Source organism: Salvelinus fontinalis, chromosome 25 (assembly GCF_029448725.1).
Source record: "Salvelinus fontinalis isolate EN_2023a chromosome 25, ASM2944872v1, whole genome shotgun sequence".
Classification (NCBI taxonomy): domain Eukaryota; kingdom Metazoa; phylum Chordata; class Actinopteri; order Salmoniformes; family Salmonidae; genus Salvelinus; species Salvelinus fontinalis.
In genome coordinates, this window is record NC_074689.1 from 8571780 (window position 1) to 8593965 (window position 22186).

The 22186-nt window shown below is 43.6% G+C and overlaps 1 protein-coding gene across 1 annotated transcript; it reads left to right on the top strand.

Annotated features, from left to right (window-relative positions):
• Nucleotides 1-480: 480 nt before the first annotated feature.
• LOC129823364 (uncharacterized) lies at nucleotides 481-2108 on the top strand. Its single transcript, XM_055882284.1, has 2 exons — nucleotides 481-1001; nucleotides 1211-2108. The coding sequence occupies exon 2, from the start codon at nucleotides 1256-1258 to the stop codon at nucleotides 1970-1972; it is 717 nt and encodes a 238-aa protein (XP_055738259.1). The 5' UTR covers nucleotides 481-1001; nucleotides 1211-1255; the 3' UTR covers nucleotides 1973-2108.
• The last annotated feature ends 20078 nt before the right edge of the window (nucleotides 2109-22186 follow it).

Sequence of the window (22186 nt, forward strand, 5' to 3'; positions counted from 1 at the left end):
ATGCCCTTTTATTTTGTCATACTCACAACCGTAAGCTATTTTCTGAAATTAGCTTGCCATTAACCTGTTATGGCTGCAGGGGGCGTATTGAGTAGCCAGAAAATATGTGACCATTTCAAACGGCGTCGTACTCAATTCTTGCTCGTACAATATGCATATTATTATTACAATTGGATAGAAAACACTCTCTAGTTTCTAAAAACGTTTGAATTATTTCTCTGAGTGAAACAGAAATCCTTCTGCAGCACTTTTCCTGACCAGGAAGTGAAATGTCAGAAATCTATGCTCTGTTCAACTGCATGCCTATACATGGACGTGTGACGTAGGAGTCTACAAACACTTCCTACGCCTTCCCCTGGTTGTCAAGATGCGGTGAGAGAAGAGAAGAGCAGTCTCAGTTGAATGACTAGTCTTGAAACCTGACTGATTTGGATCAAGAAGGTCATTCTGAGAGAGATAGCAAATCTCGCGTCTTGTGACGGCCGGCCGCCCAACAACCTGCCCGCTTGACCCTATCCCCTCCTCTCTTCTCCAGACCATTTCCGGAGACCTTCTCCCTTACCTCACCTCGCTCATCAACTCATCCTTGACCGCTGGCTACGTCCCTTCCGTCTTCAAGAGAGCGAGAGTTGCACCCCTTCTAAAAAAACCTACACTCGATCCCTCCGATGTCAACAACTACAGACCAGTATCCCTTCTTTCTTTTCTCTCCAAAACTCTTGAACGTGCCGTCCTTGGCCAGCTCTCCTGCTATCTCTCTCAGAATGACCTTCTTGATCCAAATCAGTCAGGTTTCAAGACTAGTCATTCAACTGAGACTGCTCTTCTCTGTATCACGGAGGCGCTCCGCACTGCTAAAGCTAACTCTCTCTCCTCTGCTCTCATCCTTCTAGACCTATCGGCTGCCTTCGATACTGTGAACCATCAGTTCCTCCTCTCCACCCTCTCCGAGTTGGGCATCTCCGGCGCGGCCCACGCTTGGATTGCGTCCTACCTGACAGGTGGCTCCTACCAGGTGGCGTGGCGAGAATCTGTCTCCTCACCACGCGCTCTCACCACTGGTGTCCCCCAGGGCTCTGTTCTAGGCCCTCTCCTATTCTCGCTATACACCAAGTCACTTGGCCCTGTCATAACCTCACATGGTCTCTCCTATCATTGCTATGCAGACGACACACAATTAATCTTCTCCTTTCCCCCTTCTGATGACCAGGTGGCGAATCGCATCTCTGCATGTCTGGCAGACATATCAGTGTGGATGACGAATCACCACCTCAAGCTGAACCTCGGCAAGACGGAGCTGCTCTTCCTCCCGGGGAAGGACTGCCCGTTCCATGATCTCGCCATCACGGTTGACAACTCCATTGTGTCCTCCTCCCAGAGCGCTAAGAACCTTGGCGTGATCCTGGACAACACCCTGTCGTTCTCAACTAACATCAAGGCGGTGGCCCGTTCCTGTAGGTTCATGCTCTACAACATCCGCAGAGTACGACCCTGCCTCACACAGGAAGCGGCGCAGGTCCTAATCCAGGCACTTGTCATCTCCCGTCTGGATTACTGCAACTCGCTGTTGGCTGGGCTCCCTGCCTGTGCCATTAAACCCCTACAACTCATCCAGAACGCCGCAGCCCGTCTGGTGTTCAACCTTCCCAAGTTCTCTCACGTCATCCCGCTCCTCCGCTCTCTCCACTGGCTTCCAGTTGAAGCTCGCATCCGCTACAAGACCATGGTGCTTGCCTACGGAGCTGTGAGGGGAACGGCACCTCAGTACCTTCAGGCTCTGATCAGGCCCTACACCCAAACAAGGGCACTGCGTTCATCCACCTCTGGCCTGCTCGCCTCCCTACCACTGAGGAAGTACAGTTCCCCTCAGCCCAGTCAAAACTGTTCGCTGCTCTGGCACCCCAATGGTGGAACAAACTCCCTCACGACGCCAGGACAGCGGAGTCAATCACCACCTTCCGGAGACACCTGAAACCCCACCTCTTTAAGGAATACCTAGGATAGGATAAAGCAATCCTTCTGACACCCCCCCCCTTAAAAGATTTAGATGCACTATTGTAAAGTGGCTGTTCCACTGGATGTCATAAGGTGAATGCACCAATTTGTAAGTCGCTCGGGATAAGAGCGTCTGCTAAATGACTTAAATGTAATGTAAATGTAAATTTCGTGTCTATCTTGGTCAGAGGTAGAATAAAAGGTCTTTGTTTGACGTGACCGTTCATTTCCTGTTTCTGGAGCGCGCGAAAGAGGACATTGATATGTTTTCTGTTTAGCTGTCGTTATGAAATACGAACATCTCCGTCTTAGATTTGATTTGATACATGTCACCATATCATCGTAACGTGTGTTTTTTCAATATAGTTTAATCAGATTATTGAAACTTTTTCGGGAGTTTTGCCGTGTTCCGTTTTCTAACTTTGTTGACGTTGGAGTAATCCGTGTCACTTGGCAAGTGCCCATGGTAAATGAAGAGGGATATTTGCCGTTCCAAATCAAAACAACGACTATTCTGGACAAAGGACACCTTATCCAACATTCTGACGGTAGATCACCAAAAGTAAGAAACATTTTATGATGCTATTTCTAATATCTGTCGTGCATGTTGACTGGTCGTGGGCGCCCAAGTGTTTCTGGCTATTGTGGCTATGCTAATATCACTCTACATTTTGTTTGCGCTGTAAAACATTTAATCAATCGGAAATATTGTCTAGAATCACAAGATGCCTGTCTTTCAATTGCTGTACACTATGTATTTTTCAGAAGTGTTTTATGATGAGTAATTAGGTATTTGACGTTGGTGTCTGTAAATATTATGGCTGCTTTCGGTGCAATTTCTGATTGTGCATGTAAACTATGAATTATACTTGAAATATGCAAATTTTTCGAAAAAAACATATGCTATACAATAAATATGTTATCAGACTGTCATCTGATGAGGTTGTTTCTTGGTTAGTGGCTATTTTTATCTTTATTTGGCCGAATTTGTGATAGCTACTGATGGAGTCATAAACTGATGGAGTAAAAATATTGGTGTCTTTTGCTAACGTGATTAGCTAATAGATTTACATATTGTGTCTTCCCTGTAAAACATTTAAAAAATCGGACATGTTGGCTTGATTCACAAGATGTGCACCTTTCATCTGGTGTCTTGGACTTGTTAATGTGTGAAAGTTAAATATTTTAAAAATATATATTTTGAATTTCGCGCCCTGCACTTGAGCTGGATGTTGTCATAAGTGTACCGGTGTCGGGCTGCAGCCAGAAGAAGTTAACAGGTGTGCCTTGTTTAACATAAAGGTTTTTGTTTTTTGTTTGTTTTTGTTTGTTTTGTTTTATTATGTCATTAGAATTTCAATGTTAAATTGTATTGATAAATAGAGATGGCTGGATGATATGATATATATTTAATTGCATCTAAGGTTTATAGTCTGTGTTTTGCGATAACAGCCAATGATAGATCTGAAGGAGATGGCATGGAGACCAACATAACATGGGCATAGAACGTAACGGATGGACGTTTTTCCCCCCCAGTTTTAGTTACATTAAGAGTAGTGGGAAGTTATTAAACATGTATTTCTTTTTACATTTCTTTTTCTCTTTTCTTGTTAAGTCAATATGTTTTTAAGTTTTGTGGAACAAAAGCGTGATTTTTGTTCCAAAGGAGGGACTGATGTACAGTATATTGACTAAATTGATTTGAGAATGTTTTAGTATGTTTAAAACTGTGGAAGTACATTAGGAGTAGTGACTAGTGTGTTATGGGTTAGATAGAATGTGACTGTATTGGGGATCTGGGTGGGTGCACATAAATTAAGGTTGTGGTAGTAGAGGGGTGTTATTTCCAGAGACGATGTATATTGTTACAGGAGACAGCTCATAGGAGAGGGAGTGTAAAATATAGGGACAATTATAAGTAAATTGAACATTACTCATACCTAGAATACGGTGAGAGTAAAAGAGATAGTGGTGGTATTTTAGACATTATGGTAAACGTTTAAGAGACGTGACTTAGAGTTTTGTTAGGTTGGATATTCTTCTAACTCAATGGTATTTTTCTTAATTGCTAACAGCCGGCAAACACTTGCCTGATTCCAGGCAGTAGTGAATCTTACGGCAGTTCCTGTATGGATAATAATTAAAGAAGGCTATAGTTATGTGTAAATGTATCTGTAGCAGGAGGCGAGGTGTTGAGACAGAATGTTTACATCGGGCTGTTATTTAAATGTTACGAATTAGTGATCTTGACATAAGAAGAGAGTCTATGTTGTCAGGAAATGACCCGTGTGTATGTCCTCAGGTGAAAGCAGCACATAAGGAGCCAGAGATGACAAAGGGCATGGGCTGAATTCTGGTGATTGAGTGTACATCAGATACACCAGGAGGGGGTGTTGGTACAGCATTGGTCTCTCTTCGGTGGGTGCATAGTTCTCACGTGAAGTAAGGTCCAGCTGCATAATGGGTGAGCTTGAAGACAGCATGACACCAAGGTTCCGTTTTAGGACCACTATTGTTTTCACTATATATTTTACCTCTTGGGGATGTCATTCGAAAACATAATGTTAACTTTTACTGCTATGCGGATGACACAGCTGTACATTTCAATGAAACATGGTGAAGCCCCAAAATTGCCCTCGCTAGAAGCCTATGTTTCAGACATAAGGAAGTGGATGGCTGCAAACGTTCTACTTTTAAACTCAGACAAAACATAGATGCTTGTTCTAGGTCCCAAGAAACAAAGAGATCTTCTGTTGAATCTGACAATTAATATTGATGGTTGTAAAGTTGTCTCAAATAAAACTGTGAAGGACCTCGGCGTTACTCTGGACCCTGATCTCTCGTTTGACGAACATATCAAGACTGTTTCATTGACAGCTTTTTTTCCATCTACGTAACATTGCAAAAATCAGAAACTTTCTGTCCAAAAATGATGCAGAAAAATTAATCCATGCTTTTGTTACTTCTAGGTTAGACTACTGCAATGCTCTACTTTCCGGCTACCTGGATAAAGCACTAAATGAACTTCAGTTAGTGCTAAATACGGCTGCTAGAATCTTAACTAGAACCAAAAAATGTGATCATATTACTCCAGTGCTAGCCTCCCTACACTGGCTTCCTGTTAAGGCAAGGGCTGATTTTAAGGTTTTACTGCTAACCTTCAAAGCATTACATGGGCTTGCTCATACCTATCTTTCCAATTTGGTCCTGCCGTACATACCTACACGTACGCTACGGTCACAAGTCGCAGGCCTCCTAATTGTCCCTAGAATTTCTACGCAAACAGCTGGAGGCAGGGCTTTCTCCTATAGAGCTCAATTTTTATGGAATGGTCTGCCTACCCATGTGAGAGACGCAGACTCGGTCTCAACCTTTAAGTCTTTACTGAAGACTCATCTCTTCAGTGGGTCAAATGATTGAGTGTAGTCTGGCCCAGGAGTGTGAAGGTGAACGGAAAGGCTCTGGAGCAACGAACTGCTCTTGCTGTCTCTGCCTGACCGGTTCCCTTCTCTCCACTGGGATTCTCTGCCTCTATAACCCTATTGTGGGGGCTGAGTAACTGGCTTACTGGTGCTCTTCCATGCCGTTCCTAGGAGGGGTGCGTCATTTGAGTGGGTTGAGTCACTGACGTGATCTTCCTGTCTGGGTTGGCGCCCCCCCGTGGGTTGTGCCGTGGCGGAGATCTTTGTGGGCTATACTCGCCCTTGTCTCAGGATTGTAAGTTGGTGGTTGAAGATTTCCCTCTAGTCGTGTGGGGGCTGTGCTTTGGCAAAGTGGGTGGGGTTATATCCTGCCTGTCTGGCCCTGTCCGGGGGTGTCATCGGATGGGGCCACAGTGTCTTCTGACCCCTCCTGTCTCAGCCTCCAGTATTTATGCTGCAGTAGTTTATGTGTCGGGGGGCTAGGGTCAGTCTGTTATATCTGGAGCACTTCTCCTGTCTTATACGGTGTCCTTTGTGAATTTAAGTATGCTCTCTCTAATTCTCTATTTCTCTCTTTCTCTCTCTCGGAGGCATGATGACTCCTTGCTGTCCCCAGTCCACCTGGCCGTGCTGCTGCTCCAGTTTCAACTGTTCTGCCTGCGGCTATGGAACCCTGACCTGTTCACCGGACGTGCTTCCTGTCCCAGACCTGCTGTTTTCAACTCTCTAGAGACAGCAGGAGCGGTGGAGATACTCTTAATGATCGGCTATGAAAAGCCAACTGACATTTACTCCTGAGGTGCTGACTTGTTGCACCCTCGACAACTACTGTGATTATTATTATTTGACCATGCTGGTCATTTATGAACATTTGAATATCTTGGCCATGTAAGAAGGGCTATATAAAGCTGATGTAAGAAGGGCTATATAAATAAACTTGATTTGATTTGATGACAGAGGGAGAGAGAGAGAGAGAGAGAGAGAGAGAGAGAGAGAGAGACTAGATTCCACTGTAGACATGAAGATGGGTTGGGTCTGTGAGCTACTTTAACATCATAGTTGGGTTAGCTGCTTTTTGGTTAATGCATGATGTGAAAGAGGGTAAATTATGGAGTAATTGTACTCTAAACAACATGTTGAAGGCATTGATGTGAAAGCATATACAGTACTGAGTTACCTCAAGAGGATGTAATGTTAATTAGGGATATGCACTTGCATATCAGGTGACGTGCCTGTCAGTTGAAATGGGGGAGATGGGGAACAAAGTGAAAATGACATGACCTGGGAACACCTCTCAGAACCTGGGGCCGAAACGGGAAGACTGGGCGAAAGCACGAGGAACATTTTTAAGGGCTTTATATATAAGTCCAGCAGAAAAGTATCCTGGATGCATAGTCAGGTGAAGAGAGAGTGGGAATTGTCATAGTCTTAGACGTTGGTTTTCACGCATATATACTTATGCATAACTTACCACATTGTTAATACTGTTATGTTTTTCGTTGCTTTGCAAGTCTTATGCTATCACTCTCTTATGAATCACAAGGAGAAAGTGGAGAAACTAAAAGCAGCTCAGCTGATGTGAAGGAAGTCACCAGCTTCAGCTGAAATGTCAGTTTGTTGTTTTGATGAGAGATGGAAATAAGATGGTGTATGGTGTAATCATAGAACAGAGGCCAAAAGTCTCTGAGTTTGAAAACCTCACGGAAAGATGGAAAAAACCTGAACCAGGACCAGAGGTTACACGTCCGGTGATTCCAGGGGACCAGGACTACATCCGAGTGTTCCGGAGGAAATGGAACCAGCCAAGGCTAGAGGGTCCCAACAAAGTGGTCCTAGCAACACCAACAGCCATCCAGGTGGAAGGAAGCACTACGTGGTACCATCTAAACCACTGTATCAGAGTTCCAGGGGGGATCGGCGAGTGACCATCGAGCCATGAGGAGACTTTCTTACCATCGACTTCTCTGCCCTCACATGGTCTTCCTGCTCAGTGGGTCAGAAAAAAAATAGTAATAAAAATTATAAATAACATAGAATGGACAATTGTATACTGTGTAGCAAATCCCCCATGACAGGTAAATTAATAGTACCTGAACCTGCGACGTTTGAGGTTTGTGCAAATGGTGCAAACTAGATGATGTGGTGAAATTTTACCCAATTTTCTGTGCTATGTGTCAAAAGGGTGACTGTCCCTTATGATTGGGATGAAGAATGTGTTTAAAGTATATACATAGTATAAAATAATATAACCATGTACTCAATGTGTCACGATCGTCTTCTTGAGAGAGAGAGGACCAAGGCGCAGCGCGTGAAAAATACATCTTCTTTAATGAAGGAAAAAACAAACACTTACAAAATGAACAAAACAAACGATCGTGAAGCTAAACAGAACTAAGTGCACACATGCAACATAGAACATAGACAACACCCCACAAAAGCCTATTGCCTATGGCTGCCTTAAATATTGCTCCCAATCAGAGACAATGAATGACAGCTGTCTCTGATTGAGAACCAATCTAGGCAGCCATAGACATAACTAGACAACATTACTCTACTCTGCCCCATACACATACAACACCCCTAGACACTACAAAACACATACATTCCCCATGTCACACCCTGACCTAACTAAAAAACATAAAGAAAACAAAGAATACTAAGGCCAGGGCGTGACACAATGTAACATTTGTTGAATGATAAATGATTTTAAACCTTCTGAATATCTGTTCGCTGAGACATGTATGTGACATAGGGTTTGTCCTTAATCCTGCTTTTCACTTATGTCAAAAATAGTTGTTAGAGAGGTGTCTGCGAGGGAAATATGTTTAGGTATCTTATTTAGAATGACATTAAGGGTTTATGAAGGTTACTTTACTTTTTTATTGTTTTAATATTTTCATATATTCTATATAACTGAGAACCTCAGGCAAGGCTAAGTAATACATGCACATGCTTTAACACTGTGTACTTAAAGGATAATGGGCTTGAGAATGTATATTTTACTCCTTTCTAGTTAATTATGATTGGAGATGTTCGGGCCTGACTCAGTAGTGTCTATGAGAAATTGGAGCTCAGATTGTTAAAATGGATGAGAGGTCGATTACCTCCATAGAGTTTCAAAAGGTGCTCCCCTCATCTATACTGAAAAATTGAATTGTGTGTAACTTTGTAAGTTCCAAAGGGGGTTATGCAGGAGAAAATTCATGACTATGGATGATTTTCCAGTATCTAGACTGTTCTCCCAGAATTAGTAAGCAGAAACAACATCAGGTTAATTAATAGACATGTGCAAGCAGAATAAAGGCTGAGCTCAGGTGCATGAACAGAGCTGGGTCAACATGGAGTTAACTTCTCTGCGCTACGGATCCCTTTTACGGGATAATTTTCCTAAACAACCGCTGAATTGCAGGGCGCAAAATATTACTAAAAATATTTATAATCATGCAATCACAAGTGAAATATACCAAAACACAGTTTAGCTTGTTCTTAATCCACCTATCGTGTCAAATTTAGAAAATATGCTTTACAGAGAAAGAAATCCAAGCTTTTGTGAGTGTATCAATCAATGCTAGAACAGCTAGCCCCAAATTAGCATGGTCACGAAAGTCAGAAAAGCAATAAAATGAATCGCTTACCTTTGATAATCTTCGGATGTTTGCACTCACGAGACTCCCAGTTACACAATAAATGTTATTTTTGTTTGATAAATATTACTTTTCTAACAAAAAAACTCCATTTGGGTTGTACGTTATGTTCAGAAATCTACAGCCTCGTTCCGGTCCTGAAAGGCAGAAGAAAATTCCCAAACGTATCAGATTCAAAAATATTACTAAAAATATTTATAATCATGCAATCACAAGTGAAATATAACAAAACACAGCTTAGCTTGTTGTTAGTCCACCTATCTTGTCAGATTTTGAAAATATGCTTTGCAACGAAAGCAATTGAAGCTTTTGTGAGTATCAATCAATGCTAGAGCAGTTAGCCTTATATTAGCTTGGTTAGCTTGGTCACGAAAGTCAGAAAAGCAATCAAATGAATCGCTTACCTTTGATAATCTTCAGATGTTTGCACTCACGAGACTCCCAGTTACACAACAAATGTTATTTTTGTTCGATAAATATTACTTTTATAACAAAAAAACGCCATTTGGGTTGCGCGTTATGTTCAGAAAACTACAGCCTCGTTCCGTTCGACGAAAATTCCAAAAAGTATACGTAATGGTCGTAGAAACATGTCAAATGTTTTTTATAATCAATCCTCAGGTTGTTTTTAACAAACATAATCGATAATATTTAAACCGGACCGTAACCTATTCAATAAGAGAGAAAAAGAAAATGGAGAGCTACCCTCTCGCGCGCAGGATCTAATCAGAGGACACCTGACTACTATTGAAAAATCTCGCTCATTTTTCAAAATTAAAGCCTGAAACTATGTCTAAAGCCTGGTCACAGCCAGAGGAAGCCATTGGAAAAGGAATCTGGTTGATAACCCTTTAAATGGAAGAAAGACGGGCCAGGAAACAAAGATTTAAAAAAATAAAAATCACTTCCGGGTTAGATTTTCTCAGGTTTTCGCATGAAGAATCAGTTTTGTTATACTCACAGAAAATATCTTGACAGTTTTGGAAATTTTGGAGTGTTTTATATCCTAATCTGTAAATTATATGCATATTCTACAATCTGGACCTGAGAAATAGTCCGTTTACCTTGGAAACGTTATTTCAAAAATATAAATAAATCTGACCCCTAGCGTCAAGAGGTTAATCACTAGACATGTAAAAAAAGAACGTAAGCAGAAAATGTATGCCTGTGCTGTTATAGGCCTGAGGGAAGTAATTACCTGGTCCTGTGACTAGCATGGAGACATGCAATTGCATTATGTATGTATGCCTGTGCTGTTGTAGGCCTGAGGGACGTCATTGCCTGGTCCTGTGACTAGCTTTAGGGCATGTAGTTGTATTGTATATGTATGTCTGTGCCATTACAGGCTTGGTGAGAGCCATTGTGTAGTCCTATGAGCATCATTGGACAGACACCTGCATTAGGTGTGTCTTATTTTTTGTATCATTGCTATGGTTACGCCACCAATAGAATCTGTAAACAAGCAAGAATTGAGACAGAAAGATAATGGTGGTGAGAGGCCAATGGATGGTAATCATCTACATAGAGGGGAGTGACCATGTGTGTTATCTGAAGGTGGAAACCTATAATGCCTGAGGTCTGTAGCAAGATAATTTAGTTCTTCCATGGATTTGGCCGGCTTTGTTACTTTTTGTAATAAAGTCTATTTGAATTCACAAACTCAAGTATCTGAGAAATATTTGATGCAATATTTCCATGACAAGTGCACCCTTTGCCTTGATGACAGCTTTGTACACTCTTGATATTCTCTCAAACAGCTTCACATGGACTGCTTTTCCTACAGCCTTGAAGGACTTCCCACATTTGCTGACACTTGTAGGCTACTTTTCCTTCACTCAGCGGTCCAACTCATCCCAAACCATCTCAATTGGGTTGAGGTCAGGTGATTGTGGAGGTCAGGTCATCTGATGCAGCACTCCATCACTATCATAATTGGTCAAATAGCCCTTACACAGCCTGGAGGTGTGTTGGGTCATTGCCCTGTTGAAAAGCAAATGATAGTCCTACTAAGCGCAAACCAGATGGGATGGCGTATCACAGCAGAATGATGCCGGAACTGGAGTTTCTTAGCCCAATATGGACCTAGTCTTGAACCAAATAGGGCTATCTTCTGTATACCACCCCTACCTTGTCACAAACGCATTAAGAAGGAAAGAAATTCCACAAATGAACTTTAACCCAAGCTACCATCCAGTAAATTCTAATAACCTCACTGCCAAAGGATGCTTAGAGATAAGGTTTCTAGAGCTTCCTTCCCTACGCCTAATAAATGTAAACAGTGCCCCCAACCCTCACCGTTCAAAAGCAACTCTGTCTTGCTATATCCAAACTAAAACTTTTTATAAATTATTCAACCTAAATTCAGAATTACAGTCCTTAGTGCTTACTTTAACTCAAATTAGCACACATCATCCCTATTAAAATGTACATTTATAAACAAAACCTTTTAGTACCAGCAATAATAACTAATCAATAACTAATCAACTTAGATTGAATAACTAACTTAGATTACAACTCTTTATAATTTCCTAAGGAAATAATAGAATTTCAAAGCAATGGTACACTTTGAATAGAGACTGGTGTTTCACAGTCATTTTATAATTAAATCCCACCTGTTCCTGTCATTTCCAGTGAGATTGATCCATTCTCACTGTAAAAGTCAGTTATACAGGGCATTCGACACCATTCAAATATTTCCTTTTCCTGTCCTTTCTGTGACCTACTGAAACCATTTAAATACCTTACAAAACATTTACATCCTTTTGTATACCCAATTTAAAACTGAATTGAAAAAGACACAATCACAAAACCCCTTTCCAGTAATCTTATCAGTTTGACCTGTTGCATTATGTTAGTAAAATACAAAACTGTTAATTAACAAATGTAGAACCTTCAAAAAGTTGGTGCTGTCTAATCAGCTTGACAGTTAATGTAACGGTCCTGACCTGTTTTATGTTGTTTTTGTATGTGTTTAGGTCAGGGCATGTGTTTTGGGTGGGCAGTCTATGTTATCTGTTTCTATGTTGGTTTTGGTTGCCTGGTATGGCTCTTAATTAGAGGCAGGTGTTTTGCGTTCTCCTCTAATTAAGAGTCATATTTAGGTAGGGTGTTCTCACTGTTTGTTTGTGGGTGATTGTCTCCTGTGTCTGTGTCGAAGTTACACCATACGGGATTGTTTCGGTTTGTTCGTGCGTTTATGTAGTCTGTTCCTGTGTCAGCGTGCTTCGTGTATTTGTAAGTTCGTTTGTTCAGGTCTGTCTACATCGTTTTGTTATTTTGTTAGTTATATCAAGTATAGTTCGTTTTTCGTCTTTGTCTGTTTTGTTTATTTAATAAATCATCATGTATTCACAACCCGCTGCGCCTTGGCTCGATCACTACTCCACCTCTTCTTATGAAGAGAGAGAGGAACTCCGTTACAGAATCACCCACCATTCCAGAGCCAAGCAGCGGAGTAATTGGAGTAAGGGACAGGAAAAGAAGGAGCAATGGACATGGGACGATATATTGGACGGAAAGGGTTGCTACACATGGGAGGAGATCCTGGCTGGTAGGGATCGCCTCCCATGGGAACAGCTGGAGGCACTAAGGAGAGCAGAGGCTACCGGAGAGAGGAACCGGAGCTATGAGGGAACGCGTCTGGCACGGAAGCCCAAAAAGCCCGTAAGTAATTCCCAAAAATTTCTTGGGGGGAGGCTAAGAGGTAGTGGGCCAAGGGCAGGTAGGAGACCTGCGCCCACTTCCCAGGCTTACCGTGGAGAGCGGGAGTACGGGCAGGCGCCGTGTTACGCAGTAGAGCGCACGGTGTCTCCTGTACGAGTGCATAGCCCAGTGCGGGTTATTCCACCTCCCCGCACTGGTAGGGCTAGATTGGGTATTGAGCCAGGTGTCATGAGGCCGGCTCAACGCGTCTGGTCTCCAGTGCGTCTCCTCGGGCCGGCATACATGGCACCGGCCTTACGCATGGTTTCCCCGGTTCGCCTACATAGGCCGGTGCGGGTTATTCCACCTCCCCGCACTGGTCGGGCGACCGGGACCATTCAACCAGGTAAGGTTGGGCAGGCTCAATGCTCAAGAGTGCCAGTACGCCTCCACGGTCCGGTATTTCCGGCGCCACCTCCCCGCCCCAGCCTAGTACCTACAGTGCCTACACTACGCACTAGGCTACCAGTGCGTCTCCTGAGCCCAGTTCCTCCTCCACGCACTCTCTCTGTAGTGCGTGTATCCAGTTCGGTGCCTCCAGTTCCGGCACCACGCACAAAGCCTCCTGTGCGTCTCCAGAGCCCTGAACACACTGTATCTTCTCCCCCTACTAATCCTGATGTGCTTGTCCTCAGCCCGGTGTCACCAGTGCCGGTACCTCGCATCAGGTATAGAGTGGGCTTTGAGAATACAGTGTGCCCTGTGCCTGCTCCCCGCACTAGTAGGAAGGTGCTTATCCTTAGCCCGGTGCCTCCAGTTCCGGCACCACGCACCAGGTCTACAGTGCGCCGTATCCGGCCAGAGCCATCCGTCTCCCCAGCGCCATCTGAGCCATCCGTCTCCCCAGCGCCATCTGAGCCATCCGTCTCCCCAGCGCCATCTGAGCCATCCGTCTCCCCAGCGCCATCTGAGCCATCCGTCTGCCATGAGCCTGCAAAGCCGCCCGTCTGCCATGAGCCTGCAAAGCCGCCCGTCTGCCATGAGCCTACAGAGCCGTCCGCCAGACAGGAGCCGCTAGAGCCGCCCGCCAGACAGGAGCCGCTAGAGCCGCCCGCCAGACAGGATCTGCCAGAGCCGCCAACCAGACAGGATCTGCCAGAGCCGCCAACCAGACAGGATCTGCCAGAGCCGCCAACCAGACAGGATCTGCCAGAGCCGCCAACCAGACAGGATCTGCCAGAGCCGCCAGCGAGCCATGAGCAGCCAGAGCCGTCAGCCTGCCATGAGCGTCGAGAGCCGTCAGCCTGCCATGAGCGTCGAGAGCCGTCAGCCTGCCATGAGCGTCGAGAGCCGTCAGCCTGCCATGAGCGTCGAGAGCCGTCAGCCTGCCATGAGCGTCGAGAGCCGTCAGCCTGCCATGAGCGTCGAGAGCCGTCAGCCTGCCATGAGCGTCGAGAGCCGTCAGCCTGCCATGAGCGTCGAGAGCCGTCAGCCTGCCATGAGCGTCGAGAGCCGTCAGCCTGCCATGAGCGTCGAGAGCCGTCAGCCTGCCATGAGCATCGAGAGCCGTCAGCCTGCCATGAGCGTCGAGAGCCGTCAGCCTGCATAGACCTGCCAGAGTCCCACAGCCGGGATCTGCCAGAGTATATCAGCCGGGACCTGCCCCTTGTCCCGGTGTTGCCCCTTGTCCCGGTGCTGCCCCTTGTCCCGGTGCTGCCCCTTGTCCCGGTGCTGCCCCTTGTCCCGGTGCTGCCCCTTGTCCCGGTGCTGCCCCTTGTCCCGGTGCTGCCCCTTGTCCCGGTGCTGCCCCTTCTCCTGGTGCTGGCCGTTTATTTAGGGGATGTGAGTTTTAGGGTGGTCATTGGGAGGGGAAGACAGAAACGGGGAGTGACTATGGTGGTGTGGGGACAGCGTCCAGAGCCGGAGCCACCACCGTGGTCAACTGCCCACCCAGACCCTCCCCTGGACTTTGTGCTGGTGCGCCCGGAGTTCGCAACTTGAGGGGGGGGGTTCTGTAACGGTCCTGACCTGTTTTATGTTGTTTTTGTATGTGTTTAGGTCAGGGCATGTGTTTTGGGTGGGCAGTCTATGTTATCTGTTTCTATGTTGGTTTTGGTTGCCTGGTATGGCTCTTAATTAGAGGCAGGTGTTTTGCGTTCTCCTCTAATTAAGAGTCATATTTAGGTAGGGTGTTCTCACTGTTTGTTTGTGGGTGATTGTCTCCTGTGTCTGTGTCGAAGTTACACCATACGGGATTGTTTCGGTTTGTTCGTGCGTTTATGTAGTCTGTTCCTGTGTCAGCGTGCTTCGTGTATTTGTAAGTTCGTTTGTTCAGGTCTGTCTACATCGTTTTGTTATTTTGTTAGTTATATCAAGTATAGTTAGTTTTTCGTCTTTGTCTGTTTTGTTTATTTAATAAATCATCATGTATTCACAACCCGCTGCGCCTTGGCTCGATCACTACTCCACCTCTTCTTATGAAGAGAGAGAGGAACGCAGTTACAGTTAATACTTTTTTCCTTCTACTTGTATTACTGGACACTGCTCCACGTAATGGAAACAGATTATAATCTTATAATACATTAACATCCTGCTCAAATTCACTGGAGTCACCTAACTATAAAACCAAGTAACAATAATCAAAAACTGTCAAAGAATGTTTCTCATACCTCTACTTCTGTCAAGTGTCAGTGTGCAGCAGGTAGGACGGAGTCAGGCGCAGGGCACAGAACTGAGTAAAAAACGTACTTTACTCGAATAAACAACAAAATAATTCCACGCAGGGAAAATACTCCAGCTCACAGAAATAGCGAACACTTAACAACAAACAAACATGCACAAAACCATGTGGGAACCAAAGGGTTAAATGGGGAATAAATAATCATGTAATGGAAACCAGGTGTGTGTGTACAATAAAGACAAAACAAATGGACAATGAAACGTAGATCGGTGGCGGTTAGAAAACCGGTGACGACGACCGCCGAACGCCGCCGAACAAGGAGAGGCACCAACTTCAGCGCAAGTTGTGACAACTTCAAATGTCCCACTACCTGCTTGCTTTCAACCGCAGCTAACCTTTTTTACAATCTCAAGGTTCAATCCCTATCCCCCTTAACTTTGTATTGAAACCTCAGCTTTTCAAATGACTAAATATCGCATCGTTAGAGTGCTTTAAAAAGGCACAAATAACATATTACCATTCACATGCTGTCAACACTCATTACGTTTTCATCAATCCTCCTTATCAATGACTATATTTTTTTCACTAACCACTGCTTCACACTCATTAAACATCTATTATTTTAAGATGAACCTGTAATGTGTCAAATGTAGAAAATACATCAGCCAATTCTTAAAGAAGAGAGGCATAATTTGGATTTACACATGTGTAAGTGGCTCCAGTATCTATCCTCATTGGTATGCCTCTGTTCTCTATTTGAACCTGCAGCATAGGTTCTTGATCAGCTCTCGTGGATATCATTGAAAACTGACCCTACCCTGGAGGATTCTCTGGGCATCCCTAGTATCCCTGATTAGGCCCCACCCATGGGTTCACAGGGCCCTGTGGTTGTCTCTGATTGTTTTGCCAACCACCACAATGTTCATAAACTAACTAAAACATTTTAAAGTTAATTTTAGGTTTAGTAACCTCCTTGCTAATTCATCTGTACCCTTAACCTTCTATAATACACACCTTCTATTAACTATTTTCCAATGTAGGGCTACCCACTTCCCCGGATAATAATTAATTAGTCACGGCACTTAATACCTTGTATTAGAACCTATACTATAATGTCTGCAAATGTATTACTGGAGAATACAGATGACTTAATGTCGTATTCCAGTTTAGCGCCTCAAATATCACTATTATTGATTACCCACAATACCAAAATCATTCACACTTGTCTTCCTATTTCAACATAATCTTTCATAACAGTTCAACTTTTCTGGGTTCCTTCCTGCACCTTGCTTAGTCTCTGCTGTCCTTTCCAGGTCCTTTTCTTTTACCTAAGAGGGCACAGAGGGAGTCTCCGTATCATCTTCCACCCCAATTTCTCTCTTTATTTCCACCACTCCCGACACCACACCAGGGGGTATTACCCACTGGTATATGGTGGAGGTTATGTAAACCATTCCACCTTCTTCCTGTCTGACTTTTCATTATCTTTCTTCAACATTCCTATAGCTTTCTTTATACTTTTCAGCAATCCTCCTTTTTCTTATGTGCTCTATCACCTCAAACATTATTATGTCTATGTTTCCCTGTACTGTATATTCCTCCATCTTATATCCTAGTATACAGTTTCAATAAACCTTACTGGACACTCGCCAATCATTTTTATACACCTCTATATGATTCATAGTATTTCTTCCTAAATTCTAGTATTGTGCAATTCCACTAGTCATTCATATATCATTTACACTCCCCCTTCTTAGTGCAGGATCAAATGTGTCCTTCCTGCCAGGCCACTCTTAAGTGATGTCCCAGGAAGGGTGTGCAATCTCTCCCCACCAAGGACAGGCAACTTTCCCACTCACTTTCATATTTCTACTCGCGTTTTCCCTAAAACGACCTGCAAATTCAGCCCCTCCCTAATACACTTCCCCCAACACAAGGAGGTATTATCTTACAGGATTTTTCACTTACCAAAACAGACCTTTGCAAAATCGGGTCAAAGCGTCATCATAGGCGACCTACTCTCCCATTCAGACCCTTCGCTAAATTGAGTCGAAGCAGTATCGCGAGTGACCTACCCGTTCAGACCTCCGCTAAGTCGAGTCGGAATGGTATCCGTAGGATTTTCTATTTATTTGTGCTGACCAAGCGGACAGACAGCTGCCACTCCAAGCCGAACCAAGCAGACCAGCCAGCCAGGACAAACAGATGCACTGAACCAGAATGAACAAAATCTCCAGATGAGCGGTCCGGCGAGCAGAACGAACTGAATGACACACCCAACTCGCACCGACTGATCAAGGTGAATGAGCCATGTTTACGCACAGACCCAGACAGATCCTGAACAGACTAACCAGGCCGATTAATCCCAACTCAAACAGGCCAATCATGCGGTTCAAATGAATCACCTGGACAGAGCAAGTGAACGGCCCCACCCAACTGAGCCACCCGCACCAATGAAGAACACAACTCCCAATTCACAATGCCCACACAAATATTTCTACTTACTCTTTAACTATTGTAACCCCCAAAGCTTTTTCCTTAACATTCATTCATGCATTTATTGAATTCGAAAAATCTCCCAATGTATTTTGGTTCATTTAAAATTTAGAGAGACCTACTTGGTGCTTCTATTGCTGAGGCAGGACTCCCGAAGCAAATCACACAAACATTTACTATAAGTAAGAACTGAGCTGACCTGATAGGGCTGCCACCAGTTTGTGAGACTCGTTCAAAAGACACGTCATCAGCCACCGAACTTTCACCGTTCACTGGTCCCTTGTATCCACTCCTGGCAAGCTCGACATTTATGTTGCGGAAATATTGAATCAAATATTTCTCAGATACCGAAGCTTGTGAATTCAAATTGACTTCATTACAAAAAGTAAAAAAGCTGAGCAATTCCAAGGAAGAACTAAATTCTCTTGCTACAGACCTCACCGATTTCCACCTTCAGATAACAAACATGGTCACTCCCCTCTATGTAGATGATTAACACCCCTTGCCCTCTCGCCACCATTATCTTTCTGTCTCAATTCTTGCTTGTTTACAGATTCTATTGGTGGCGTAACCATAGCAATGATACAAGAAATAAGACACACACATAATGCAGGTGTCTGTCCAATGATACTCATAGGACTACACAATGGCTCTCACCAAGCCTGTAATGGCACAGACATGCATATACAACTACATGCCCTAAAGCTAGTCACAGGACCAGGCAGTGAATTCCCTCAGGCCTACATTAATTATCTCCTGCACACTTCACTAAATAGATGGCTTCATGAGGAAGAAAACTGATGTGGATATATTGAAGCAACATCTCAAGACATCAGTCAGGAAGTTAAAGCTTGGTCGCAAATGGGTCTTCCAAATGTACAATGACCCCAAGCATACTTCCAAAGTTGTGGCAAAATGGCTTAAGGACAACAAAGTCAAGGTATTGGAGTGGCCATGACAAAGCCCTGACCTCATTCCTATAGAACATCCGTGCGCAGAGCTGAAAAGGCGTGTGCGGGCAATGAGGCCTACAAACCTCACTCAGTTACACCAGCTCTTTCAGGAGGGATGGGACCAATTTCACCCAACTTATTGTGGGAAGCTTGTGGAAGGCTACCCGAAGCATTTGACCCAAGTTAACCAATGTTAAGGCAATGCTACCAAATACTAACTGAGTGTATGTAAACTTTTGACCCACTGGGAATGTGATGAAAGAAATAAAAGCTGAAATAAATCATTCTCTCTACTATTATTCTGACATTTCACATTCTTAAAATAAAGTGGTGATCCCAACTGACCTAAAACAGGGAATTTTTACTCGGATCAAATGTCAGGAATTGTCAAAAACCTGAGTTTAAATGTATTTGCCTAACATGTAAACTTCCGACTTCAACTGGATATATATATATATATATATATACGTATATTTGTTTTACATTTAGGCTTTACAACCTTCTTCAGTGTTTAGGTACAATTTTGTAGGTACAATTGTACCTACACAATGAAGAAGGATGTAAAGCCGAAACATCTGTGTATGCTATCCCCGATGCAGTTAAAATCATTAAAAACATTTAATAATGCTGTATGTGACATATTTTTGAGTGCGAACCCATTACACTTGTTTGTATGAATTTGTAGGTTTTACGCACCAGCCACGCTTCTGGGAGAGCGCGATGGTTCTCTTTTGATTAGTAATAATAGTTTCAACACTGAAAATGTAGATTGCGTACATTTTTTTATGAAATTGCACTTACTTTCAAACAGACAACACTTTATTTGATTATCATAGAAGATAATTTGGAATTCAATCTCCCAGAGACACTTGAATTTCAGGGGAAATGTGGTTGAGAGCACAATCTCCTGAAAACATCTGAGACTGGCAACAACATTTGGGTGGAGTAGACAGACAACAATGTTGGCATTGAGCCATGAGAAAAAAATCTCCATCTCTCCCACTCTCAATGGAAGATGATTAGAGGTTAAGTGAGGGATTACAAGCAGTGTAGATTTGCATTGCAGGTGTTAGAGACCTGGACCAGCAGCAGGTGGTCACATCATGTTGTTGTTGCTCGACTGTTGCTTCTAGCAAGTCATGTGGTAAAGTGGAGAGGAGCACTTAGGGTTGTCTGCGCCTGATTAATAAGGACATAGAGAGGCAAATATGTGCACAGAGTCAATGGGTAATGAGCCGCAAATGTGATTGGGTCTTTACGCTGCACCTGCCTCCAATTCAGCACACAGACACAGTTTAGCTTCAAATCCCTGTACATACACAACATCAAAGTTGTCAAGTGAAATTTTAAATTTTTTTGTCATTTAGCAGACCTTATTCAGAGCAACTAGGGTTATGTGCCATGCTCAAGGGCACATCTGTTAGAATTTTCACCTAGGTAGCTCAGAGAGTCAAATCAGCATCCTTTTGGATAGTGATCCAATGCTCTTAACCGCGAGACTACCTACCGCTTATTGAGACTTTTGAAAGACTGAGTGCATACAAAACGGATGCCTCATTTGAATCTGAACCCATTAACATGAGCTTACCTTTCCAATCACAGATTGGTTTGACGGTACTGTAAAATGAGTAGGTAGTTAGCTAACACACATTATTAAAACGTGAAGAGTATCAGGAAAAGGGGTTCAGGTGTTATGGTATAAGCGACAGCCAACCCTGTGACATTTGTTACGGTTCAGTACAACTGTATTGCATAAATACTGTAAGTTGTTAAAGCTTCACAAAGTATAGTAACAACCGTATTACATTGTACATTTGTAGATCCGCCCATGATAAAAAAAATGTATTCTGGATATTATGCCATAAAATACACTACATGGCCAAAAGTATGTGGACACCTGCTCGTGGAGTTGGTTGGAGTTGGTTCCCCCTTTGCTGCAATAACAGCCTCCACTCTTCTGGGAAGGCTTTCCAAAAGATGTTGGAACATTGCTGCTGGGACTTGCTTCCATTCAGACACAAGATACATTAGTGAGGACGAGCACCGATATTGGGCGATTAGGCCTTGCTCGTAGTTGGTGTTCCAATTCATCCCAAAGGTGTTCAGTGGAGTTGAGGTCAGGGCTCTGTGCAGGGCAGTCAAGTTCTTCAGAACCGATCTTGACAAACCCTTTCTGTATGGACCAAGCTTTGTGTATGAGGGCATTGTCATGCTGAAACAGGAAAAGGCCTTCCCCAAACTGTTGCCACAAAGTTGGAAGCACAGAATCGTCTAGAATGTCATTGTATACTGTAGATGTCCTTTCACTGGAGATTTCCTTTCACTGGAACTAAGGGGCCTAGCCTGAAACATGGAAAAACAGCCCCAGACCATTATTCCTTCTCCACCAAACTTTAGAGTTGGCACTATGCATCGGGGCAGGTAACGTTCTCCTGGTATCCGCCAAACCCAGATTAGTCCGTCAAACTGCCAGATGGTGAAGCGGGATTCATCACTCCAGAGAAGGTTTCCACTGCTCCAGAGTCCAAGGGCGGCAAGTTTTACACCACTTCAGCTGACGCACATGGTAATCTTATGCTTGTGTGCAGCTGCTTGGCCATGGAAACCCATTTCATGAAGCTCCCGATGAACAGTTATTGTGCTGATGTTGCTTCCAGAGGCAGTTTGGAACTCCGTAGTGAGCGTTGCAACAAAGGACAGACGTTTTTTACGTGCTACACGCTTCAGCACTCGGTGGTTCCGTTCTGTGATCTTGTGTGGCCTACCACCTCGCGGCTGAGTCGTTGTTGCTCCTAGACGTTTCCACTTCACAATAACAAAACTTATAGTTGACAGGGGCAGCTCCAGCAGGGTAGACATTTTACGAACTGACTTGTTGGAAAGGTGACATCCTATGACTGCCACATTTTAAGTCAATGAGCTCTTCAGTAAGGCCATTCTACTGCCACTGTTTCTAGGGAGATTGCATGGCTGTGTGCTAAATTTTATAAACCTGTCAGCGACGGGTGTGGCTGAAATAGCCAAATCCACCAATTTGAATGGGTGTCCACTTACTTTGTATATACAGTTGAAGTCGGAAGTTTACATACACTTAGGTTGGATTCATTAAAACTCATTTTTTGAACACTCTACCCATTTCTTGTTAACAAACCATAGTTTTGGCAAGTCGGATAGGACATCTACTTTGTGCATGACACAAGTAATTTTCCAACAATTGTTTATACACAGATTATTTCACTGTATCACAATTCCAGTGGGTCAGAAGTTTACATACACTAAGTTGACTGTGCCTTTTAAACAGCTTGGAAAATTCCAGAAAATTATGTCATGGCTTTAGAAGCTTCTGATAGGTTA

Excerpts from the sequence above, each read along its gene's own strand:
- LOC129823364 (XM_055882284.1), top strand. The coding sequence starts at position 1,256 with ATGACGAATCACCACCTCAAGCTGAACCTCGGCAAGACGGAGCTGCTC.